At 38.4% G+C, this 27,385-nt stretch overlaps 2 protein-coding genes across 3 annotated transcripts in view; one reads left to right on the top strand and one right to left on the bottom strand.

Annotated features, from left to right (window-relative positions):
• The window catches only part of FBXL5 (F-box and leucine rich repeat protein 5), a 30,827-nt gene extending 22,615 nt beyond the window's left edge, over positions 1-8,212 (top strand). Inside the window, exons 10-11 of one of the 2 annotated variants that reach the window (XM_014466910.2) lie at positions 1,256-1,404; positions 7,421-8,212. In XM_014466910.2, the coding sequence (XP_014322396.1) occupies positions 1,256-1,404; positions 7,421-7,497 (226 nt within the window). In that variant the 3' untranslated portion in view covers positions 7,498-8,212. The remainder of the gene's footprint in view (positions 1-1,255; positions 1,405-7,420) is intronic. The other variant, XM_014466911.2, reaches the window with a different exon arrangement.
• Positions 8,213-10,892: 2,680 nt separating this feature from the next.
• Positions 10,893-27,385, bottom strand: part of CC2D2A (coiled-coil and C2 domain containing 2A) — an 87,395-nt gene continuing 70,902 nt past the window's right edge. Inside the window, exons 29-36 of the mRNA XM_023765016.1 lie at positions 23,956-24,159; positions 21,043-21,132; positions 19,150-19,263; positions 17,334-17,468; positions 16,467-16,589; positions 15,214-15,272; positions 12,908-13,085; positions 10,893-11,340 (exon numbers count right to left, since the gene is read on the bottom strand). Of these exons, the coding sequence (XP_023620784.1) occupies positions 11,152-11,340; positions 12,908-13,085; positions 15,214-15,272; positions 16,467-16,589; positions 17,334-17,468; positions 19,150-19,263; positions 21,043-21,132; positions 23,956-24,159 (1,092 nt within the window). The 3' untranslated portion in view covers positions 10,893-11,151. The remainder of the gene's footprint in view (positions 11,341-12,907; positions 13,086-15,213; positions 15,273-16,466; positions 16,590-17,333; positions 17,469-19,149; positions 19,264-21,042; positions 21,133-23,955; positions 24,160-27,385) is intronic.

Here is a 27,385-nt window from a genome sequence, read left to right as displayed (position 1 = left end):
GTAGTAATGTCCCAATTCTCATTTATGACTGATAATTTGAGCCCTCTTTCTTTTTTTCTTAGGCAATCTAGCAAAATGTCAATTTTATTGACCTTTTCAAAGAACCAATTTTTGGTCTCATTGATTTTTCTTTATTATTTTTGTACTTGAGGCCTGGTGCATGAATTCGTGCACAAGTGGGGTCCCTCGGCCTGGCCGATAATAGGGGCCGATTGGGGCCGGCCAGGGGGAGGGACGCGGGAGGTTGGCTGTGGGAGCACACTTACTACCAGCAGAACTGCTGCGTTGAGCATCTGCTCCCTGGTGGTCAGTGTGCGTCATAGCGACTGGTTGTTCAGTCATTCAGTTGCTTAGGCTTTTATATATATAGATTCTCTATTTAAGAAATTTTTTCCTGTAGCCTTTATTATTTCTTTCCTTTACTAGCTTATGTTTGGTCTTTTTCTAATTCGTTAAGGTGTTCAGTTAGGTTTAAGATCTTCATATTTAATGTTGGTGTTTACAGCTGTAAATTTTGCTCTTGGCCCTCTTTTTGCTGCATCCCAGCAGCTTTGGTTTGTTGTGTTTTTGTTTTTGTTCATCTCAGTTTTGTGTGTGTGTGTGTGTGTGTGTGTGGTTTATAATTGTTATATCTTCTTGGTTTAGTGAACCTTATATCAATATATAATATTTTTCTTTGTCTCTTGTAACCTTTTTTTAAAATTTAAGGTCTCTGTTGTTTGACAGTAGGACAGCCACCTGGCTCTCTTTTGGTTACTTTTTGTATGGATTATGTTTTCTCATGCTTTTACATTTAACCTCTTTTTGTGTTTTTGCATTTAAAGTGAGGTCTCTTATAGAGAGCATATAGATGCATCATATTTTTTTAATCCAGTCTGCTAATCTCTGCATTTTAATAGAAGTGTTTGGTTTACATTTAAAATTATGTATATAATGTACCATTTGATTCCCGTTTTTCCCCTTCTCTGTATTTTTTTTATAGTTATTTTCTTAGTTGTTACCTTGGGAATGTAGTTAACAGAACTTAAAACAGCCTACTTTGACAACCAATTTAATTTCAATTATAAACAAACACTTACACAGTTAAATGTATCCCTGTCTAAGGAATGAGGTTAGTTATGCTTTATGGAAATTTTTAATTTTTCTCATTACCAAATGGAATGGTCTATTGATAGAGGCCCAGTGTGCCATTGGAATGGAATACTTAATTTACATAGATTAACACATTGTAATTGCTGGATTGCTTCTCTTGCAGGGTTTTGACTCTGGGAGGAGGGCTGCCTTATTTGGAGCACCTAAATCTCTCTGGTTGTCTTACTGTAACTGGTGCAGGCCTGCAGGATTTGGTTTCAGCATGTCCTTCTCTAAATGATGAATACTTTTACTACTGTGACAACATTAACGGTAATGCTTTTTATCAATGAGATAATTTTGAAGGAATTGATTTAAAAATTTTTAATAATGTGGATCTTTCTTAGGGTTTCTGTTTAGTTTTCTAGATTCTAATTCCCAAACTGTTTTATTTTCAGATTTAGTCCTTTATATTTGATAAAATTTTAAAAATCACATGTTTTCCTTAATTAGGTCCTCTAAAAGTAATTTGTTTTTATAGATATTTCAAATATCCATTCTGGCATATTTTTGAGATATGTAGTAGTTTAATCATATAAAGTTTTGGGCACTTCTTCTAGAATGATATAGCACTCATTAACAGTTTGGATGTATTGAGGTCTAGATATATTGATTTCTTAGGCATGATAGACAGTTTTCTAGTGGGACAAGTTTATAAAATGCAGTAGGAAAAGGACATTGGTAAAGTGAATTCCTCAGGGATCCATTCTCATAGTATTTTTAAGATTGATTCCTAAATCTACTTTTAACAATCATCAAGTAAACATTTCTTAATTTTTGTTTTGATTTTTAAGCCCGTCCCTACCCTGCAGTGGACTTGTTCCCTATGCTTTTGCAAAATATAGTCAGTGCCCTTTTGAGCATTTGATGATATTCACTCGTAGAGACTGAAATTCCCAAAAGCATACAAAGCTGCTCTTCAATTATTAGTAAACATTTCAACTTTCTGTATTTATAACTGGAAAAAATTTAGATGATTCAAATTCTATGCACCTGTCTTTTACACCATATACTGTTGTTTGAGCCTGATTCGTCTTAAGATGATGGGAAAATCAACTGAGTTTCTCTCAGGCAGAATGATGGAAAGGAGCTATGTAGGCTAGAGGAGTGGTCTCTTCTTTAATTACATACCAGTAGGTAGAGAAGTTAGTAAATCTGCTATTTTCCTTAAAATATATATGAAGAGACAGGAGATAGCAGCTCTCTTATTTCTGGAATCACATTGGTGATGCAGGAGATGACCTTTCATGTCTTGAAATAGCAACACTAAGTTGGAGCATTTCTTGACTCTTTGTTGCCATTGGTGTATAATCAAGGAATGGTAAAAATTTTAGTTGCAACCTGCCAAGTGTACGAAAACAAAGTATGATTGCTAAAGTGAAAGACTTGCCTCTTGTATGGATGCAGTGAGTTTGAGAAGGGAGATATTTTTTAAATGTACAGTTATGTTATTGTAGGTACAGTATTGTACTTCCTAAAGTACATAGTATACTGTGAAATATAATAAAAACAATTATTTTTATAAGAAAAACATATGTATGTTGCACTTGAATTGTCCATAATGATTTCAGCATAGGTTATGCTTGTGGGAATAATCACAACCTAATTTATTATATTTATTTTTGGGTATGTAGAAGTTATGGGGTGGGGTAGATTGGTCTCGGTTCATTTTTATGATCTGCCTACTTGTTTCTTGTGTGTAATTTTATAAACTTTTTGAAATAATTTACATGATGGGATAAAATATTTGAAATCTTTTGCACTTTGTTAGGATGTTAAAATTCCTTTAATCTCAACTGGGTTTGAATATATACATTTTAAAGTGTTCTGAAGGAGCTGCTACATTTCTTTGTTGAATTTTAGATTTTCTTTTTTTTTGATAAGTGAGTGGTAATTTTCAATAAATGAAATTTAATGAAGACATCTGACTTTGAAAGATGTGGAAGGAAATTAACAGTGCTTATATAATCTAACATTAAGTATCTTTTTACAGCTTCTTAAAAGGAGCATGATGTGGGGAAATTGAAACCTTTTAAAGATAATAGGGTGACTTGTCATGTTAACTTGTATTCCAGAATTCCAGCCAGCTGCTCTGATGTAATCTTTTTCTTAAAAATTAGACATGGACAGCCTAGAAAGTGTTAGAATAAAGTTACATTGCATCCATTATTGCAGGATGACACGATGGTCCAGTATCTTTCACTATAGCCCAACTTGTACAGTAAATAGTTAGTGACTGCTTAGGGGGCCCCTTTTTATTATTTTTATAATTTTTCAAAGTAGCTAATATGCTTATACATGATCTTAGAACAATAAGGAGCATACTTAGATGACAAATGTTTTAAATATTTGAGAGCAACATTTAATTATAATGTTTTTTTTGTCAAAAGAAAGTTTACATAAATACCAGGTTACTAAGTAAAAGAAGTAAATACTAATAAATGATCTCCATTATCTAAATAATAAGTGATGAATAAGACAGAACGATCTGTTTCATAAGCACAGGCAGAGATTTTGCAGAAGGTAATTTAGTAATCAAATATTTAAACAATACCTACTGGGAGACAGACACTGTACTAAACATTGCTATAAAATGCCATTTTTTATTCTTCTGAATGATTCTTCATAACATTTAAATTTATTTGATTGATAAAGTTAAGATTTAAATATAAAAGAAGGCTTCTTAGCCATAATATTTAAAAGATGTCATTTAAGAAGTGTTAAATGGAATTGCATAGTTTTAGAACTCTGGACAATGACAGTAAATAAACTTTTTATACTGATTTGCATTTCAATATATGTGTAATTTATGAATTAAGATAGTTTAGATTATAGTTTTGGAGATGACAGTCTCAGATGATTTGCTCTTATGTTTCTAATTTAAGTTAAAGAGGAATTAAAGGTAAGTGAAGGTAAGTGCAGATATACAGTATAAGTAAGATTTTTAATATCAAGGAAAAACAAATCATTCAATAAAAAGTTTGGGTAAATAACTACAGATAACATATCTTAGTCATATTTTTTTCCAGTGCTGCTGCACTTTTTCTGTTGTCCATTCCCTTTCTGAACAGCCCTTCTGTGATCTTTAAAGGTCTTACTGTTAACATTGCTTACTATTTCCAGGCTTTGGAAATTGTTATTCTCCCATTTTCCTACAACATGAGACTAATCCAAGTTAAAGATGGTGGTTGTCTTCACTTATTTTTGCCCTAGGCCATCAACAGTGTACAGTCTCTTCATGGATGGCATCGCTTTGATGGATTGTTAGGACCAGACACCTGCTCTGTCATTGACCTTATGATGGGATTGCAGTTACTGTTACAGTTATTTACATACCCATATGCTTCCTACCTTCACATTGAAAACACTGACATATTAATTCCCTCTATTTACTCTAGTATTCACTTAGAATCCCATTGAAACACCGATATTCTAGTGAAAATATTTGAGGGAGGGGCACATTTTACACCAGTGTGAGTGAGAACTTCGTTTTGTGATGAATAAGGAGAAGTTGACAATAGGATTGGATTACTGTCTAGCTAATTTTTTCTTTCACTGCTATCCCTATTACCAATCCCGTAGCCTTTGAGAGCAAAGAGTGACCCAGCGTGGAGACTGAGGATGCTGGGCCCCTCTGTCTTTTGGGGTGGATGGTAAAAACCTGTGTGGTTTTTGGAAAGATAGGGATCTTTAGAATAGCTTCCTCAGTCCAATTAGCTCCTTTGAAGGCTCCCCTTTATTTTCTCCCTTGAAAACCAGTAGCAGACCTCACTTTTCATTGCTTTGAGTCATTGTTTATGATGTTTTTTCTAGGCCACTGTTGAATTCACTATAAAGGCATTGTGGTGAAGTATTTTAGGAAGAATTTTAGTTTGGAGAATTATATGAAGTTTCCATGTTTCTTTCCTCTTATTTCTCCTTTTTTAGAAATTTGGAATAGAATTACATACTGAGAAAATGATAATCAGATATGTTTTTGCAAAACCCATCAGTTCAAGCATTTCATCACAGGTACTAAGTGTCAGAGCAGGACGATGGATTGGATCTTTTTTTTTATATATATAATATGTTTTTATTGATTTCAGAGAGAGGGGAGAGAGAGAAACATCGATGAGAGAGAAACTTCAATTGGTTGTCTCCACCCCCCTTGCAGGTATCGAGCCTGAAGCCCAGGCATGTGCCCTAACCAGGGATTGGGTCTTGAAGAAAGGCACTGGGTGATTGGTAGGCAGGGAAGTAGCCAGAGAAGGGCGAGGGTAGTGAGGCAAGACAAGAAGGGGTGGCATGGAGGGTTGGGTGGTATTGAAAATATAGAAGCTGAAAATGTATCAGCTTCTGGAAAACCAGGTCAAAGATTGACAGTGGGAGAAGGATTTCAAAGTATAGAATTCCTTATCTGGGCATTTCTAATACCTGGTAATATGTACTAAGAAATTTGATTTTGATTTTGGTTAAGATGACTAACCTTATGTCTTATTTTAAGGGAAGCCAATCCTAACAAAAATGCTACTTTGTGAATTTTAAATATTTGACACATTCAGCTTCTCATTTTAAAAATAGAACAGATTTTAATTTTGGTTAAATGAAAATGGGCTTGTGGTAATTCAGTTTTATATTTGAAATAATTTTAGATTTTAAAAAATTTTAGATTTAGAAAAATTTAAACGTACGAATATGGACTAATATAATGAGCATTTGTGTATCACTGACTTCAACAATTATAAAACTGTGCCCAATATCTTTCATATACAATGGTATATTTTTATACCTGCTCCCCATGCCCCAGGCATCACATCCATTCTAAAGTTAAACATAAGTGAAAGTAAATGAAATGATAAACCGTTGCAGTTCCATATGTTTGTAAAGTTCATTACTTGGTTTTTTTTTTACTTAAAGATACTAGTACATTATCATTTCAATAGTGAAATATATGAACATTACTAGTATGCTTCATTGATTGTATATCCTAAGAAATTTGCCCTTTGTATTTTGTGTATGCCATTTCAGGGATACACTGTCTAGTTAAATTCTGGGAAATAAGTGTGTGCTGCTTGTCCAGTTGCAAGTAGTTATTTTCTTAGGTTGGTATAAGCATATGGGCCTTTCACAATAGGTTGCTCTTTTAAAAAATAAAACAAAACTAATTTAAAATATGTTTCTGGTTAAGCTAGATGTCAATCCAGAGTACTGAAATATTTCAATTATAACCCTTTGACAAAGTCTATAATAAAATTACATTTCATGTACTTTTCCTATGATCCTTACATATCACAATTGCAAATATTTTTGGTTCTGATTGATGATTAAAGAACTATTAACTACTCTTTATTTGTTCATAGTGCAGATATACTGAAAGGCTTCAATATAATTAAGATATGCTTTTCCACATTTTTCTGCCTTTATGAAACTGATTCATTCAAAGTAATTAACATTTGAATATGTGCCATGATACCTCTTTTTGACATTTCCTAATTCACAGCTCTGTTTCCTAATGGTCTTTTTATCTAGTGTCTGGATAGCACAATGTGACGGTGATAAAATGTCAGCTATTCCACAAGTGTTTTACTGTTCTTTGTAATTGAATCACATGTTTTATGTGTTAATATGTTTATTAGATAACCACTCATTATGTACTTAATTCTAGAAGATAATTTCACTTAACCCAATCATATGATTTATTTTGGCTGCAGATGTTAGATAAAAATATGACAAATATGTTAAGCCTATGTTTACACAGTTTTTAAAATTTTTGAATATAATCCTATATAATAAAGAGCTAATATGCTAATTAGACCAAATAGCAGAACGACTATCTGGATGACCTTCCGGCCCAGGCAGCCGCGGGCCTCTAATGTTTATTATAATTGTTTAATATTAGATTCTTTAGCTGATCTGTTACAGATAAGGCTGTGTTTGCCTTTATTATATTTCCTGGAAGGATGTTCAGAGTATAAGAAAGCTGTTAAGCTAGCTAGCCTGTCAGCCTTGTCTGTGGGTTACTCTTTTTCTTTTTAGATTTTTATTTTGTAAGAATATTGACAAAATATTATTTTTCTTCTTTCCTTTAGCTTTTGGACCATGAAGGATACATTAATTAAAGTCAAACTATTGGCAATGTTTATGTCAGAATAAATTTTTATACACTCATTGTGAGATTTTACTTCTTTGTTATAAATGCATTGCTTGCTGGTAAAAAAAATCAATGTTTTAAGCTTTCTCATAAAAGCTAGATTATTTTTATGTGATCCCTAAGAAATTCCTCCTTTCACACTTTTCTGTTTTTATACAGGTCCTCATGCTGATACCGCCAGCGGATGCCAGAATTTGCAGTGTGGTTTTCGAGCCTGCTGCCGCTCTGGCGAATGACCCTTGACTTCTGACCTTTGTCTACTTCATTTAGCTGAGCAGGCTTCCTTTCATGCACTTTACTTGTAGCACATTTCTTGTGTTAACCATCCTTTTTGAGTGTGACTTGTTTTGGCCTCATCCTTACAGCCTCAGAAATCTTAAAATTTACCAGTGAATTGTACAGTGTTGTTTCTCTTGCAAATCATATTTTTGTTTTAGAAAGGGATTAGGTCTTTTCATGAGGATGAGAACAGTTTTATCAGATTTCTTTTAAATTGAATGCTTGGAAAATAATGTCACTAATGCCTTGCCATTCAAAGTATTTTTTAGATTATTTTGAGTTTTAAAGTCAGTGGGGGTTATTGGTTCTCTTTCTATATAAACACTGTACCAAGCTTTGCCGATCTTTCAAACATACACTTCTGAAGTTTTATTTTCAAAGACAGCACTTTTTGGAAACCAACCTGTTTTCCATAATGTTTCCTTTATTTGAACAATTCTTAGAAGGCCAATTCAGACATACCCACATATAAGATTCTTAAGTTTATAGAATAAATTGGCTTCTTGGCAGTTGCTCAGTGAGCTAGCAAAGCACCAATTTATTTGTATTTGCTTTCTTCAAAGAACCCCAGTTTCCACCACTGTTCCTAAATTGTCAAATTTGGGAGGGATTTTTAAAAATTCTACAATCATTTGAAGAAATGTATAAATAAAATCTACTTTGAGGACTTTACCCAGTGTCTTTTGTGTTTTGATTTTATTATAAACCTCAATGCAGGTTTACTTGAAGGTAAAATCGGACTAAGTATTTTAGTTCCCATGAATTCCTGACCTTGATAAGCAGTTTTAGACAGATAACCTAATTTTGTTGAGCTGAATCGGTGTTTTTATTTTTAATTATGCAGTAGTCAAAATTTGAATAGCTATGTGAAAAGGTAACGGGAGTGGAGACCTGCAATTCAGAAAGGTGCATGCGGAGTCAATTTTATATATCTAATGCTATATGAAATTCTATGTCAAGAAGAGAAGAGTAGGCGGCCTGCCATCAAATACGTGCAAAGCTATGAAAGAGGAAATAGTCTTGCAGTCCTGTTTGTGGTCCCAGGTATTGTTTTATTGGGCGATAGGAGGTATAGGAGAGAAACAAACTGTAGGAAGACAGGTTTCAGTTCAGGCTAAGAGAAAACTTTATCTTAGACAATGTTTTCTAAAGATGAAAGAAGAATCATTTGATGGGCATATAAATAAGGAGAATTCACACATGCTTGTAAATTTCACTAACATTTGAATTAAATACCCTGAGGGAAGATCAGCTCTAAAGGGTGGATATCTAATGACTCTCTGAAATTTTACCTTTCTCTAAGAGGTTTCTCATTTTGATTCCATTCCTGTTAACAATTGCAAAATAAATGATGGGCCCACCGCAAGTTACTTGCTGAGCAGCTTAGTGTAAGGTGACCATCTTTCTTTTTGAGTTTGTAGCTCTTAAACTTAAGTAGTTATGTGGTACTGCTTATGCCTTGCTTTGTCCTTTAGTCTGGCCTAAGCTACTTCTTGATTCCCTTAGAGGACTTGAAATCTGAGCTTATTGAACAGTTACAGGGTCTGAAGTTTTATTTTGTAAGGTTGACTTTTATAGTTACTATATTTTTATTTCTCTAAATGTTTAATAAAACTTATTTGAATAGTTGACATCAGGGACTATTTCAAGAAAAAAAACTACAAGAATTTTTCTTCAGTAAGTGCCATCCAACCCTGTACTTGGACTTATCTGTAGTTATGTGAACTGCATGGTAAAATTACTCATCTATAACCATGCCCTGGGTCACCAAGGCAGCACTAAAGTTTCTCCCCATATAAGCAGAAGACAGTATACTGTTTTTTTTTGGGGGGGGGGGGATTATGAGAAATACTTAAAATCATGATTAAATGGTGTTGCAGGACTTGGCTCTAATTGTTATCCTTTTAAATTAATTAATTTAAGCAGCTAATTTCCCCAGGGGTTCCAGGTAATTGAGGTGCCTCCCTTTTGCTTTGGCCTATGTTGCTTGATGTTAGCAAACCATTCAGTAGGACTTGGCAAGCTTGAACCAAACTGACTTCAAGTCAGCACTGGTCATGTGGGAACTGTTTTTCTACTGTCCACCTTCCCTCCAATTGCACGGGGAGATAGCAGTCTGCATTTAATTTTTATACATTGTCGCTGTTGCATAATTAACTTAAGGGGATGGTTAATAATGATACACTATATACACTTGGTTTAAATTTATCTTGGGTTTTATGAATGATTTCATGAACTATTGAAACTTCATTCTTAGAATACAATGTAAAGTACCTTGTGGTTTCTGACAAACATCAGGCTCAGTGCTGGGCAGTGCCCTAAGGACAGTTGACCCTTGAGCATCTTGGGTTTCAGCTGCAGGGGTCCACTTATACATGGATTGTTTTCAATAAATTCCTCTACTATTTTTGATCTGCATTTGGGAGTCTATGGATGCCAATTGTGCATTGATGTACCCCATTTTATATAGGGGACTTGAACATTTGGACTTACGTATTTGTGGGGTAGTCCTCAAACCAATCCCCCAGGAATACCGAGAAACAACTAAGGTTTTTGGAAGTCAAGGGTTTTCTTACTCAGCTGTGAGCACTCAGCACTTCCAACAGGCAGTAAAAGAAGATATATTGTCTATTAATGAGGACTTTTCTTAGCAATGAAAAACAATTAGGATAAAATCATACCCTTTTAAGAAATCATTGCAAGTCTTAATTTTTAAAACTACCCTTTTGTTAAATATTTAAAAACATTCCCCTTTCTCCCATAAAATACACTGGGTGTATGTGTGTGTGTGTGCATGTGTCTAGTTGCTCAGTATTTCTGTAGGGTATGGTCTTACAACGTACTCAGCGTTAAAAATAATCATATTGCAGTGTTGTTCCTCCTTCCATCAGAAAAGTTGTGTTATTTTACTAGGTCTTAAAAGTATGATTGATAGTCTGTTGGACAGGCAAAGAAGGGCAAGTAGGAGGTGAGCAAGCACAAAAGCATGGTGGTATGAAGCTCACAGTGTAAGGGGGGAACTGTGATGTGTGCCATGCCAGCATGGCCAAGGGTGAACTTGAGGAGTGGTGGTGAAGGATTAAAGAAGACAGACAAAGAGAATATAGCTGGGGCTTGGTGGATCTCCCATGCCTGGATGAGGACACAGAAAAGATCCAGCTGGCAAGCTGAGGCTTTATTTTATAGTCAGAGATAAACAAGGTCAACATAGTTACAATGTTCTTGTGAGTTTCACTTATTTTGGCAGTACTTGCTGTATCTCCCACAGCCCATTAGCTACCTAGGAAGGACCTAGGGAGTGCTATAAGGTCAAGCTTAATTATGCTAGGAGAGCTCTTCCCTCTAAGCTGGGATTTGTTTGTGGCTCTGCCACAGGTCAATCTGAGGCTTAACTCTATAGCCACTCCCTACAGTGATAGTTCTGAATTTAGAGTCAAAGTGACAGAGACAAGGCTGACTAATGAATAACACTTTTTTGGGGGTACAGTTTAAAATTTTTATTTCATTTGCAAATTATATTTTCTTCTGATGTGATTGAACAATATCAGTTAAAAATATTCTCATATCCTAATTACAGTTTTACATGATATAAAATGTATACAATGAAAAAATTACCTGTTACGTATAAGGGAGGCAACATAGATCCAAACAGACAAAACATTTTTGGGGTATGGGTGGATATATACAGCTAAAGCAAATTCAACATTAGGAACATCAATATTATGCACTCCAGTGCTATACACAGCTTCAATTAAAGGCTTCAGTTCAGAATAGGGCATGTGAAGGGGAAATCCGGAGAACTGAAGGGAAAAAACAACAAGGTTTGTAGACATTAGTGAAGTTTAAAGATTTTACTTTATTTTTTTCCCTCTTAATATGCAATTCTTAATAAGAAGTCTTCATCTGGATCACAAAGTCATTTATTTAGTTCTGTCTTTCTGTTCAGCTATATATTAGCAACACAGAAAACGGAGTGGGGCTAAATGTCTTTTTTGTTGTGAGTTGCTAGCATGTTGACTTGGTATATAAGACACCTATTGGTCACCCTCTGCTGTTCCCTTCCCTCTTCCTGATAGCCCCTGGTCTGCCCAGTAACCCATGCAATTCCAGGGGCCCAGGTTAAGCTAATCATTGCATTCCATCCCCCTGGCCACAGTGATTCTCTGAGGGGTCGATCAGTGACTCTCCACGTGAGTTTTAGGAATACTGGCCCTCAGATGCACTCTCCTGCTTTGTCAATATGTGTGCATGTTGTCAATAGGTGTGAGCCCTGCCTGGAACTTTCCAACCAAGTGCTGCCATGAGAAAAGCCAGCTTGAGGATGATGCCATCACAGGGAGGACTCCTCTTCTACTTAAATAAGCCAATAACTTATTTTTATTGCCCAATGATGCTTGAACTAAGTTTTCTGTTACTTGAGAACATCTGGCTGAAAACCTGGCCATAAAAGTTAAAGGATATGTTTAAGTCAGTGACTAGAATTAAATGTCCAGCTTCACCCTGTGTGTCCAGCAAGGCATACTGCCTCCATTTGAGACTGCTTGCTAGTTTTTCTTACTCAGCTGTGAACACAGCACTACCAACAGGCAGTAGAGAAGATATATTGTCTATTAATGAGGACTTTCCTTAGCAATGAAAAACAATTAGGATAAAATCATACCATTTTAAGAAACCTGATTGAGAGTGGTTGGTTTCACCTTTAATGCATAGTTGCGTCTAACATGAACTAGCCAGATGATTTCATTTTATTTTACTGGCAATGTATTTTATAAGTTATTTTTTATAGGATCATCTTATAAAATGGTATTTTTTATTTGAAAAGTATTCTGCTACTTAATGATAAGTTACTGAGATTTGAACTGTTAATGGTATTTTTTAGTCTGTGCTACTTCATATACTTTGTAGAGCAATGTAGGATTTTTTTCTTTTTACTTTTCAATTCTAGTCTACATTTAATGCCATTCTGTACCAGCTCCAGATGCACAGTAAAGTGGTCAGAAAACCACGCACCCCACAGTGTTCCCCCAACTGCCCCAAGCACCCACCTGGCCCCATGCCCATTTATCTCTACCTATGAACCAGGAGGTCACTGTTTGATTCCAGGCCAGGGCACATGCCCTGGTTGCAGTCGTGGTCCCAGTAGGGGGCATGCTGGAGGCAGCCATCAATGATTCTCATCATTAATGTTTGTATCTCTCTCTCCCTCTCCCTTCCTCCCTGAAATTAAAAAAAAAAAATGTCCCACAGCTGTTTGTCCACTCATCTGATGGGCCATTGTAGGAATTTTGATGACAAAAACCTGTTAAGGAGCAATTTCCCATTTGAAACCAGGGAATCCACAGGCTCAGTTGAGAGCTGTGTGCTTACCCTGTAGTCCCCCAGCTGTCTCAGCAGCTCCGCTCTGTGGTCCTCTTCTACTTCCTCCCCTCGGCTGCTTTCCAACAGAGGCAGGAAGTGGCGCAGCGTGGAGGTACAGTACCTGTTCCACCGCGTCAGGTGCCGTGGCCTCCAGTCCATGACTTTTTCTTTTAGTATTTTTTCAATCCTGTTTATAAAACATAAACTCCATTTTTTTGCTGATTTGACTTTTCCCTTTTAGACAAAAATCCAGTTTGCATGCAGTGGGGATTCAGGTGATTACATAACCACATTTTTGTAGGTGGAGTTGTTGTTGGCTAGGAGTAGTTGGTGCCTAATAGGGGCTAATCCCTGAGGATTCAGAAATTAAAACCAGTGATCCTTGCCCTTACGGGTCGTATATGGTTGGGATGGGGAGTAGACTTTGGGATGATATTCTAAGGGCCATAACAGATGCTTGAACCAGAACACAAAAAAGGGAGCACTGAATAAGGGGGACAGCTAAATTCAGTACAGTCAGCGAAAGATTTTTCATGCAGTGTTCTATCACTTCGTTCATTGGTAATGTATGTACAAACAATTTAGACCCAGGCATAAGGGGTGGGGTTTATGCTGAGAGCTTCAAGTAGGCTGTGTATGCCCCATATTGATTACTTCCCAGTGCCTTCTAGTCATGAGGTTTATTTTTCTAAATTGCCTTAAAACTGCCTTTAAAATACCCATCATCATTGCAACTTAAGTTTTGATATCCTTTTTATAGTTAACAAGAGGCCCGGTGCATGAAATTCGTGCATGGGGTGGGGTCCCTTCAGCCTGACCTGCACCCTCTCCAATTCGGGACCCCTCGGGGGATGTCTGGATGACCGGCAGTTGGACATCCCTCTTGCAATCCGGGACCACTGGCCCCTAACTGCTCACCTGCCTCCCTGCCTGATAGCCCCTAACCACTCTGCCTGCCTGCCTGACCACACCTAACCACCTCTGCCTGCCAGCCTGGTTGCCCCTAACTGCCCTCCCCTGCTGGCCTGATCGCCCCTAACCACCTCTGCCTTGGCCCCCACCACCATGGCTTTGTCCGGAAGGATGTCCAGATGTATGTCTGGTCTAATTATTATATTACCCTTTTATTAGTATAGATGTGATGGATATTGGGTTCAAAGGATGTGAAGCTTAAACACAGAATGAAAGAAAATAGCTACCACTTGTTAATCCCTTGTTCACTAGATACTGTGCTAGTGCGTTTTATACATTTTTATGTACTCCTAACAATAACCCTATGAGGTAGGGCAACACTGTCACAATTTTACCTATGAGGGATCAGTGAGATAGGATAAAGGAGGATGATGGCAGGGAGCTGGGATTTGAGTTGAGGCCCCGCCAGTTCTAACGCCCCTTGTGCACCCCTAACCAGACACACAGGTGTGAGGACCCCGCCGGCTTCCTGCTACTCAGAGCTCTGGGATCCCTTTCTCTTTTGGCACAAAACACGACCTCTGTGTTGGGTTTCAAGATGGTCTGAGCAAGAACTGCCTTGCACTTCTCATCAGTCCTGCAGAAACAGATGGTGGGAGGCTAATCTGCAGTACCCTGAAGCTACTGGAAGAGATAAGGAACTTCTTGGCAGTTAGCTGTTCTATGTGGGGATCCCAAACAAGACTTTATCTAAATTTGAACTTGAGAGTGAATTGGTGTTTTCTAGTAGTAATACCTGAAACCAGGCCACGTTTAGTCTTGTGTGATTTGACATGCTGCTGCTCAGAGCTTGGTACATAGAAAGGGCACACAGGCTTTGAAGTCAGAACATCTGGCAGACCTCTAGCCCCCCGAACACTTAACAGCATGTGGACCTCTCTGAGCCTCAGTGTCCACATTTGTGAAACTGAGAGAGTATGTTCTATTTTGCATGATTATAAGGATTATAGGGACTCAAATAGGTTCTTACAGGCCATGATTTAGGTTTATAAACTGGTTGAAGTTTAGTAAGCCACTAATTGGACAAAAGAGGCATGTAAGCTGGGGATTATGATCTGTCTGAACAAGACCCGTAACGACATGATGTGGAACTCTAATCTGAGGCTGAATTTTGGAGGACTGCCTAGCGTCCCGGAGTTCACTTCTGTTTGTCCCACACCAGGCTGATGCTAAAGCCTCCTTTTGAGCCAGGGGATTTAGAGATCACATCTGTACTTAGGGTCTATAAACAGGGATTACAGTGTAATTGCCCAAATTATTTCCCATGGCCCCAGGCTGAGAATCGTCTAGTGGGATTACACGCCCAGGGACAGAGTGCATGTGCATGTACGGCACCACGTGACCTGTCCTGTAGCTCGGCTGCGGCCGCCTTGTCTGTGCGCTGGTAAACAAGCTCTTCCGGCTGTAAAAGATGAAGTTCAGAAATTCTAGAAATCTTGTACACCTAATTTGAATACTCCACATCTTTTCTAACTCCTTTTTTTTTAATTATGAAATTTTAGACAATCAATCAGAGCATAACCGATGCCAATGTATGCATGGCCCATCTTAAGTAAAGCATCGCCAATAAATGATAGTTCATCCTCAGTTTCTTTTCTCTCTCATCACAGAAGTAACCATGACTTGAAATTTGTTTTCTAACACTTTCATTCCACATACTTAAAGTACCAACTGTGTGTCAGGCACTTTTGTAGGTTATGGGCATATAGCTGTGAATAAACATTTCTGTCCCCACGATATTTACATTATAGTAGAGATAGGCAAGTTAATAAAATGTGTGCATGATTTTACTACAGACATACAGATCCCTAAATTATATATTGTATTGTTTTGCATGGTTTTTAAACTATGTGATAATTTTATGCTGTGAGTATGCAACTTGCTTCTTCTCTCTTAACGTAATATTTAGAAATAATAGCAAACACATTTTTAGAATGCTTACTAAAATTAATATTGATTCATTTGTGTAACAATGATAAACTATTCCATTGTGTACCATAATTTATCCTTATGCTGTTCCAATTCTTAGGCTATTGCAAACGTTGCTTCTATGAAAAGTCTTGTGTATGTCACTTTGTACACATGGGAGAATTTCTCAAGGCAGGGTCTTTAAATCTTTTTTTTAAAGGTTGATCACAGTAAAAAATACATTTGATGTTATATACCCAGTATACACATACATACCTAGCTCTCAAACAAAAGTGGTGGTAAACAATTCTCATGCTTACTACTTGCAATCTATTACCAGGACCCTTCTTTATTAACTTTGTGAGTGGATCATGCTATGAAATTAATTTAGTGCATTGACACCAGAATATTAAAAATTACATAGAATAACTTTTGTGATACTCTCTTATGTCACAGGACTCCTTACATCAAAATGTTTTCTTTTACATAAGTGTATACTGGTTCATGACATGATGGTATATATCTTATTTTGAGTTGGGCTCAACTAAGTTTGTAAAACAAATATTATTTTAGAAAAAAATATCTAGGAGTCGAATTAAGGGTCAAAAAGTATCTGGCTACCCAGTATAGTGACTTCAAACTTTTCACTTTCTTTGTCTACATTTGATTGTTATTAAAAGAATTATACCTGAACACTGGAAAGGCCAGGGTATGGAAGACTTCTTGAAAAGAAAGATTTCCATAGCTTGGGCTTGGTGACATCAAAATTTACCCTTAGTGGGGAATCATATCGTTGAATATTAAACCAAATCTAAAAAAGACAAGATCACCATTAATACATGCACACACACACGCACACACACAATGCATGTGTGCATGTATGTACAGAGAGGCAGATTCCTGCTTTATACAGTACCCTCCAAAATTAAATGGCTCTCAAACTGGGCGCAGCCAGAATCACCTGATAGTACCTGGAAATCTCTCTTAAAAAAAGAAAGAAACTCAATTTTCTCAGATGATAAACCAAAGCACTAAGAGTTAGGCATTGTGAATGCTGTTTTGGAAGAATAAACAGAAAAGAGCTGGGACACAAACTCGGCTCTTCTGAATCGAATGCTATATTACTCCTTTAACATTCTGCTTCTTTGCAGGTCAGGTGACTAATTCAACCAAAACTTTTATTTAAGGCAGTTGTGTAACTGTGCTTGACACTACATTTCTTTAAATGGTATATATGTAGTCCTGGCTGGGTGGTTCAATTAGTTGTAGCAACATCCTGTACACTGAAAGGTTATGGGTTCAATTCCCAATTGGAGTGCATATGGGAGGCAACTGATCGATGTTTCTCTCTCTCTCTCTCTCTCTCTCTCTCTCTCTCTCTCCCACATACTCCCTCTCTCTCTAAAATCAATAAACACCCTCAGATGAGGATTAAAAAAAGGTGTATGTGTATGTTTATATAAATTTGGATACATAATATTTAAGTAAGTAGGTCAATTAAAAAAATAAAGCAACAGTCAGCCAACTGTGTTTAAGAAGAGATGTTAATACTTACATTATCAGGACCTATTAAACAGCCCACACTTTTTAGGGGACAGAATGTATCAAATTGTCCATAAAAATGTCCACTGCAGGGGTTCCATATTAAGTAGTGGCTTTGCTCCCGAGTTAGCACATAGACAGTTGGGCCCTAAAGGAAAACAGCTGTTAAAAGAGTGCACTAATTATGCAATTAAGGTCGAGAGTACTTCCTACAAATAATTTATTATATCTAAAATCCATGGCTAATGGTAAAAATTAGTTTGAAGTTCTAGGTTTCACTGAATTTAAGAATAAGATGGATGCATATTTTTGCAGAATTCTTGCATCTGTTACTAGTGCAATGTTGTGAACAAATAGACTATTAGTTGTGTTGCTCAACCAATATAGCTTCAGATTGGCTGAATAACCAGTATTCATGGAAATAAGCACTCATGGCATTTTCCTTTTAGTCAGTAAGATTGCCTTTCAAGTATTTAGAAGGCTGATCATTCTGAATACTACTTCTCTTTGTAATACATTAACATTAGACACACATTTATAATTATATAAATACAAAAAGGTAATTTGACAAGATACGTATCAAACTTTTAACAGTGACTACACTGAAGAAGGTGTGGGGTTGGGGGTTGGAGCCTGGAATACATCTATATTACTGATTTTTTTTTTACAATGAGCATCTATTCATTATTAGCTCATGTATGGTTTCCTTTCATGCTCACAGTTTCCTTATACAGCTCAGAGTTGTGAAGTGACTTGCTGAGAGCCACACAGCCAGGAGGAGTGCAGAGCCTCGAAGCCAGGCCCTGCGACTTCCCAGCCCGGGATCAGGCTATCTTATCTGGAAGATACTGATGGGGAATGATTAGGATTCAGACACGATGCTACCTGCCCAGCCGCAACCTGTGCTATCGAATTCCTAGAGGACTCCCAAGACCTCCGAGCTTCTTTTTTTTTTTTTTAAATATATTTTATTGATTTTTTACAGCGAGGAAGGGAGAGAGACAGAGAGTTAGAAACATTGATGAGAGAGAAACATCAATCAGCTGCCTCCTGCACATCTCCCACTGGGGATGTGCCCGCAACCCAGGCACATGCCCTTGGCCGGAATCGAACCCGGGATGCTACCTGCCCAGCCGCAACCTGTGCTATTGAATTCCTAGAGGACTCCCAAGACCTCAGAGCTTCTTTTTGAAACATGTTTTGGATAAACTGCTTCAGTCCCTGTGAATTTTCTAAACTCGTACCCAGAATTACCCCAATGTGCTCTGAGTGTAGGGATATTTGCAGTGGGCTGGGGAAACAAATTGTAATCACGAAGTCTCCAGTCTAATAAAAATAACGACAATATCAAAATATAGCTGCTCACGTTCTTTGCTCCTATGGTCCCTGCCTTGCTCCCTTTGCCTGTGGGTAGTAGCAGATGCCTGTAGAAGCAGCAAGATTGGAAGGAGAGGTCTCTAACCTGGCCACACTCTGATCCCCTTCCCTCCTCAGCATGGGTAACACCAGGTCACCAAGGGAGTCAGAATTCTTAGTAACAAGGGCAGGAGAGGCTCATACTCAAAGGGCAGAGCTTGGTGGGGCTTTGTGTGGGAAAGGATGCAGATTTGCCAAAAAATCTGAAGTCTTGTGTAGGGCCTGGTACTCGGTACGGCTGAAAACCATTTTGTGTCTTATCACTGGTCCTCTCTGCCTATTAGGGAATTTCTGGGCCACTTTCCTTACAACTCAAAAGACAGTTATGAGAATCAGCCCTGTTTATGATCTGGAACATAGCAACCCTGTTAGACAACGCCACGCCTCTGTTAGAGCCAGCCCACCAGTCTTACCTCGGGAATGGCATTGCCCATCATGAGCCAGGCCTTTTTCCCCAGGGAGAGAAAATAGTTGCATAGTAATACTGCATGTTCTTCTTCATCTCCTGCCAGGAGATCCAGGAATTGCTGACAAAAAGAAAAAAAAAATCATGTTGCCTTCACTGACTGCTTTATTCTGGATCGGCTGTGCAGGGTTTTAAAACATCATTGTTAAAATTAGTGCTTTGCAGTATATGACCTGTTTTTTAAAATCTATTCTCAAATTTTGGTATCATGTTTTAATTCATTTTTTTTAAAAAGCACTTTTCATGGGCAGGGTGCTTTCTCAGACATTAATGGCATGAATTTCTAGAACCAATTAGCATTATGGGGCGAGGGAGACAAATCTCAAGGTTTTCCATTTCATTTTGAATTCACATGTGACAACTCACTGTATACCAAACACTTTTTAAATATATATATATATTTTGTTGACTTCAGAGAGGAAGGGAGAGAGAGATAGAAACATCAATGATGAGAGAGAATCACTGCTCATCATTGGCTGCCTCCTGCACACCCCCCACTTGGGGATCGAGCCCACAAGCTGGGCATGTGCCCTTGACCGGAATCGAACCTGGGACCCCTCAGTCCGTAGGCTGACACTCTATCCACTGAGCCAAACCAGCTAGGGCCCAAACACTCTTTTTTAAAGCCTGTTTTTTAAAGCAGTTCTAGGTTCACAGTGAAGTCAGAAGGAAGATACAGAAATTCCCCATATGACCCCTGACCCCCCACATGGACAGTCTCCCCATCAACATCCCCCCAGTGGAGAGGTACATTTGTTACAACTGATGATCCTGCATCGACACATCATAATCACCCAGAGTCCATCGTTTACTTGAGGGTTCACGCTTGGTGTTGTACAGTCTGTGGGTTTGGACAAATGTATAATGACATGCATCCACATTATAATGTCACACAGAGCATTTTCGTTGCCCTATAAATCCTCTGTGCTCCACTAACTCATGTATGTCTCCCCACCTGCCCCCAGAGAGTTTTAAACACATTGCATTTAATCCCAGAGCAAACCTTTGAGGGGAAGTGGAGACAGAGAGAGGTGAGGTAATACCTAGGAGGTGGGAAAGCAGTCTGGCTCTGGGGCACATGGACTAGTTTCTGCATATCTTCTTATAGACGCCTCCAGGTTGTGGAAATTTTTATCTCTCAAGTTGTCAGCATTATGTTGCCAAAATGTATTGGGGAACAAAAATTTTTAAGTGCACTTCAATTTCTTCGGCTTAGAGCTATCCTTCAAAGGGCGTTGCATAATATAGTTTACTTTTATGCAAACACAATACAACCCGAAATGTAGAAACAGAATGAATACCAGCGGTACATGTTTGTTTACCCTCCAGAAGATCCCGTTGGAGGTTAGTGGCACACAGACTGTAAGCTCGTGAGAGCAGACGCCACGCTTCTTTCGCTTGTGGCCAGAGCTTAGTACAGTGTCTGATACCTGGTAGGTGGCCCAGAAATACATGCTGGACGAATAATGACATGGCATGCCTTAAGAAGCCCACAAGTGAAGGAATATACAATTCCAAATGTAACAGAGGCTGTAGCTGTTATTTTTTAATGAATAAAACTGGGATGTTGATAAGGCAATACTTGGAGGATAAATCAGAGTTAAGGCATCTGAAGTGTTTGTTTTGTTTAAATTTCTTTGTGCAAATTTTAAAAAAGTGAATTTTTGATCTTTGGGCAGATTAATCCAGAAAGAAAAACTACTTCAGAATTCAGCCCATCCTGGAAACAGGTGACAGTAGATTTTGATAATGACTAACGAGTGTGGCAATTGAAAGTCATGCAAGGCATGTAGCCAATACTCGGAGGAGTCAGCTCCAACTGTGAGGAAGAACGACTTACATCAGACGTACTCCACAGGTCACAGATGCCCGCAAACGAAACAGCGTCCGGCAGGAAGGGAATCAGTGACACGTACCGAGCCACCAGTTCCTGTTTAAACAAAACTGGCTTTAAAAAATAATTTCTATCAAATAGAAGGCCGGATCCTGTGCCTCATTGCCTGCAAGAAAGTTTCATATATCACAAACGTTCGTGTGTACAAAACATCCTATGAAGAAGGTCCTTGCTATTATCCATTTGTTACAGATGAAGAAACTGGCCCCTCTGTCTCTTTGAAATGTCGTTGTCATCCCCCACTCGTGCCCCCCCCCTGCTCCCCCCACCACATTCTTCCTTACTCTCTGCTAAAAAGAGGCTTTCCGGGATCATCTTGTATTTTTCCTAGCTCAGTCCTGAAAGCAGCCATTTCTCCTTTAAAAGGGCAATATCATTTAGAAACCAAGGTCAGGGCACCTTTGTTGTAACTCAGATCTATGTAATTTCTAAGAAGGTTGAGCATCTTTTCATATGGCCTCTCATGTTTTCACTTCTGCATATTTCTGTTGTTGTTTTGTCAATCCTCAAATCTATTTGTCCATTGATTTTTAGAGAGAGTGGAAAGGAAGGAGAGAGACAGAGAGAAGCATTGATGTGAGAGAGACACACATAAATTGGTTGCCTCCCATATGCACCTGACCAGGGCTGGGGATCAAGCCCCAACTGGTAGGTGTCTTTGACTGGAATCGAACCCGGGACCCTTCAGTCCACAGGCTGACACTCTATCCACTGAGCCAAACCAGCTAGGGCCACTTCTGCATATTTTAAATTGATTTGTAGGTTTGTTTGTTTTTAACATATTCTAGCTACTATTCATTTGTCTGTTATACATGTTGCAAATATCCCCTCCTGATTTGTGACTTGTCCTTTCAGTTTTTTACGGTGTCTTTTCATAAACTCAAGTTCTCAGTTTTAATGTGGTCAAATTTATCATTCTTTTTATAGTTTGTACTTTTCTGTCTTGTTGAAGAAAAACTTTCTATCTCAGATCAGAAAGATAAAAATGCTTCTCATATTTGAGTCCTCAATCTATCTGCAATTGAATGATGTGAAGCAGGAATCTGTTTTTATTTTTTCATATGAAAAATCAGTGATCCTGGTACAATCGATGTAACAGTCCATTTTTTCTTTATTCCTCTCCAATGCCAGCTTGGTCACGTATCAGGTTTGAGTGGATCTAGTCTGGAGTTTTTATTCTCTCTTAATTTTCTTTGTTCTAAATGTGTCAATACCATTTTCCCTTAATCACTCTGGTCTCATCAGCAGTCTGGATGTGCGGGATGACAAATCTTTCTTGTCTTTTTCCTCTTAAGAACGTGTTTATTTTGTCATTACATTCATTTATATGAAGACGCAAATCTTCCCACTGAGTTCTTACTCTGCAGGGTTGTCTTGGCTATTTTGACACTTTGCACTCTATAGAAATATTAGAATCAGCTTGTCAAGTTCCACTAAAAACTGGAAATCTATTTTAACAGGCAGGCTTCCTCTTGCAGGGCAGGGTAGCTCCTAGTTCACATTGGTGTCACCTATCAAGGGTTCTAACTGTAGTGGAGCCTCTCCTTCAGCCTTCGGCCTGCTCCCCCCTCCCCCCTCCCCCCCAACAGCCTTGTGGCCCATGAAAACCCAGCTTTAGGCACTGGGAATTATTTGATGCCCTCAGGGCAAACACTATTTCAATCCCTCACCCTTGTGGAATCTTGCTCTCTTGCTGTTTCCTGTCTCTTCCTATTTCAGCTATGATTTAAAAAATGTTTTCAATATTTAATTCATCACTCTTAAATGTTCTATGCTGGGAGAAGTTTTCTTCCTACTCTACTATACTAGAGACAATAGAAGTCCCTTTATAGTTTTCAATAAAAGTCAATTAATAAAAAAAGTAAATGAAATGTGGAATACAAGGGTTTTTTATATATTTATATCTGCAAATAGATATCTCATTATCCTGTTCCTAAATGACTATATTACTAAATTACTAATTAATAACTTATTAGCAGAAATTAGTCCCAACACTATCCTCTCCCTAAAGACAGTCAGGGTTACAGGGCTCACTGAAGAGCCTGCTGACCACACGGGCTCTGTCCCTGGGAGCTGTGCTGAGTAGCTGTGAGCAGAGGAAGGCATGTGCATTTTCAATGGGCCACTCTGGACGTGCTTGGTGTTGATGGCACACGTGCTGTATGTACTCAAATACTGGAAGGCATTTTTGCTTCATTGGAATCCAGGGATGCTTGTAACGTTAGGTATAACACTGTCTTGGTACAGTGGGAAGTGCCAGGGTTCTGAAGTCAGGGCCTGGGTTCAGATGCTGTGAAGGTACCAAGAATACATGATGAAGACGTTTATGGAAGACACTGAAAGTGGAGAGCATCTCCCAAATATCCATTTCCCAGCACCAGTATCGTGTCAGGGATACAGTAAGCACTTAATACGTGTTGAAAGTAAGAACCAAAAGTTATCATCCTCTCTGGAACCTTCAAACTTTTCTAAAGAACACAAGCCTCATGGTCATAAAAATGTTTTAATCACTAATGATCTTAATTTAGTTACTTTCTTTAAAAAATGTTTTTTTATTGATTTTTTTAGAGAGGAAGGGAGAGGGAGAGAGAAAAACATCAATAGGAGAGAGAAGCATTGATGGTCTGCCTCCCACACATACTGACACCTGGGATCACGCCCACAACCTGGGCATGTGCCCTGATTGGGAATCAAACCTGCGACCTTTCAGTGCACAGGACGATGCCCAACTAAGGAGCCACACCAGCCAGGGCTATCGTCACTTTCTTAACTACTATGAAATATGATAGTTAAGATGGTAATATATTGAAACTTTAACCCACTTTTAGCCCCAGGTTTGATTGGTCATGACATACTTACTGCGGTGGCCTGTGGGTCGTTGGGATAAGCATCAAGAAGCTCCTGAGGAGGGTTTAAAGGCTTGAGATAACGAGTAACAAAAACCGTCTTCCCACTTATATCAATCACTGTGGTAAGGCACTGCCGATTTGGGAACTTTAAGGTGCATTCAGCGTGAAACTTCTCTGTTGCTTGGAGCAATTTCTCATCTTCCTGAGAATCAAACTTCAAAGAGAAAGACTCCATGGAGTTTGCATATGATTACAGGAGACACAGTAGAACTTGCTCAGATCTCACAGTCAGCCCAAACTAAATGTGAGCTCCAGGAATTACGATTCAGTGATCCAACACCCCCGTGCCCCGTGTCCCTGACGCTTCATAATCTTCAAATTAGATGGATTCATTAAATACTTAAAACATACTTAACAGAATTGAAAGAAAGTAGTTCACAGACAAGCAGCCCTATGCGATTAATAAAACAACTTCAAAAATGTAAACGATGAGGTACTAATTATGATTGATGAGACCAAGCAATAGTTTGATGTGTATTTTGATGTCGGTTTTAGAGGCAAGAAGGACTCAGAAGTCTAAAATCCCAAATGTAAAACTTAAGCAACTTATATTAAATGGACAACAAATTTACAGATGTATATGGATGTACTAAAAAGTTTCAAATCCATAATCAATATAATAACAGTAATGTTCTCAAGGAAAAGGGAGCAGAACTGGAAAATCACAGGTATAGTAGTTATTTTAGTGGTTCTCTGATCCAAGGTGAGCTACCATTTCCCAGACTTTTGAAAGTAACTCAAAGCAGATGAAACAGAACAAATTTCAATTGCCTTTTCCCCTCAAGCCATTGCTAAAAATATAGCATAAAAAGCAGATCTTTAAATGTTTTCATAAAAAATGTGTTGCTTAGTCTAAAAATATATGCATTGTTACTTACACTTCAAAGAATTTCGAGTCAAATACAGTTTTATTAGGGAAATTAAGGAAATTAATTTTTAAGTTCGATTTAGATTCTAGGCAGTGCTTGAAGCTTTTTATTTTGTTTTTATGGTTTTCTTTTTTGAGGATGAAAATGCATCCAGCTTTCCCCCTCATTTGCTGCTATTCCCCTCATCTCTCTTTATATTATTTTTTTAGCATTTAAAATCACAGTTATAGGATATGTATATTTACTCTGTCTCCTCTACAGTTTAAGTTTCCTGAAGTCAGGGATTTTGTTTTGATCTTGGTTTTCATCTCCAGTACTGAATGCTACCCAGCACATAGTAAGTGCTTAACAAATATTGTTCAGTGAATGAATGAGTAAATGGAAACTCTCACATTACTGGTTATGACTTCAACTAGAATCGAGTATTCTGATTATTCTTGACTCTCTTATATGAAAGCTGGGCCATGGCTTCTGTTTCTAATTTGGTCTCTGTACCCTGAGAAATTGGGGTAGCGGTTGGGGGGGTTCCATAGGACAGGGACATCTCCAAAGGCCTCCTCTATATTCCCACAGGATATCCCCCTGCTATCAGAATCTTGACAACATCATCATCATCATAACCACCTACAACTCAGCACAGTGGCAAGGCATGGCAGCTATCTAATAGGTGCTGTGGTGAATACATAAATAAATGGAAAAGGTGAGCTCCTAAGGCTTTTATATAGGTGTGTCATGGACTCCTACGGTAGAACTGCCAGGCCAGAAAGAATTACAATTTTAGAAAGATGGAGAATTATGAAACAAGGATGGTGTGTATAAAAACACAGTTTGCCTGGCCAGTGTTGCTCAGTGGTTGAGCGTCGACCTATGAACCAGGAGGTTGCAGTTCGATTCCTGGTCAGGGCACATGCCCGGGGTTGTAGGCTTGATCCCCAGTGGATGGCATGCAGGAGGCAACCGATTACTGATTCTCTCTCATCATTATTGTTTCTCTCTCTCCCTTCCTTCCCCTCTGAAATAATAAAAAAAAATTTAAAAAAGCACCTAGTAAAATTTCATCCCTGTTTCCTTCAGACTCATTCATTTATTTATTCATCCATCTGGTTATTTGAAACATGTTGCTGAGAGTCTGCAAGGTTCCAGGCACTCTGGGTGAATGAGTTTGAAACAGTCCCCTCAAGGAGCTTCTAGTCCAGGGGAGAACATGGATGAGCAATCAGGTGCTTAGGGGACTTGACCAGAACTTGTATGGGGATAAACAATGCACTATGGGAGCGTTGAAGAAGCAGACACTGTCCAGAAAGGAAGGTAACAATCTTGAATCAGGACTGTGGGCTTCCAAGTTGAAAAAAGTGTTTCAAACATTTTCTGCCACTTGGACCTGGATGTTCCGTGTTATATTTTGGTTCTGTAACTAGTGCTTCCTGATGGTGGGGCCCATGTTTGAATCATTCTTTGTTCATTTCTGCACCGAGCATGTACAAGGTAAACACTTAATAAGTATCAATGGTCATTAATACTTATTTAGGCCACTGGGATGCCATTTCATGGCGTGAAACAGTAATTTAAGGAGTGAGTCGGATGCTATGTTGGTAACCTAAGAAGTGCCAAGCAAAAGCTCCATGCTGAAAGAATTCGGGTCATTTGTCGTGAAACTAATTAAGGTGGAGCTGACAACTTCACCATTTGATTCAACATGAAACTTGGAAGGTTCTTAAGTGGCTCAATTCTTTAACCTGGACATTCATATACATACTTACAGGAAGCTGAATGGGTTTATCCCCCACTTTGAATACCTACAGTTCGACAGCTCCACTGATCAGAAATAACTGTCACAGACCCACTGTCTCTGTAAGAAGCAGCTCTGGGGTTTTATAGCCATGGAAACACTGGAGGTAGGTAGCTCCCAGCATGCAGGTGACATTCAGACCCACGACTTCCTAGATTCAAAGCTAAATACGAATCCTGACAAAATGAAATGGGCCAAAAGACAAAGCTGGACATTCACCATGGAGCTGCAGGCATCTGAAGGTCATTGCTAAGGGGAGACACACACATACACACACACACACACACACACACACACACACATGTCAGGACCCAGTAGACTCCATAAGGTGGACAGGGACCAAAGCAGAGAATGAAAGTGAAAGCCTAGGACCTGTTGACTGATGAAGGGTAAACACAAAAGGCTTGGTACCTTTTTCAGGATCTCACTCATCTCTCAGAGGCAAGAAAGAAAGAAGGAAAGAAACAAGAGAAAGACTTCATTAACAGAAACAATCTATTTTCAAAAACTTGTTTTTACCAAGACAATGATGGAATAAGAGTTTCAGGATTTGCTGCTGAATTTTTAGAAAATTCCATGAGTAAATAACTTAAAAAAAATCCCGTGGAATGGCTCCGAATGGGATGATGATGGAGGGAAGACTAATCCCCGAATCCTGGAAGTTGCAGTCAGTGGGAAAACGATTCCAGATGTGGGTCCCTATTATTTTAGGGAGAGCTGCT

Source organism: Myotis lucifugus, unplaced genomic scaffold (assembly GCF_000147115.1).
Source record: "Myotis lucifugus unplaced genomic scaffold, Myoluc2.0 scaffold_367, whole genome shotgun sequence".
NCBI classification, from domain to species: Eukaryota; Metazoa; Chordata; class Mammalia; order Chiroptera; family Vespertilionidae; genus Myotis; species Myotis lucifugus.
Note: the sequence above shows the minus strand (reverse complement) of the source record. Positions and strands in the feature narration are given on the sequence as shown.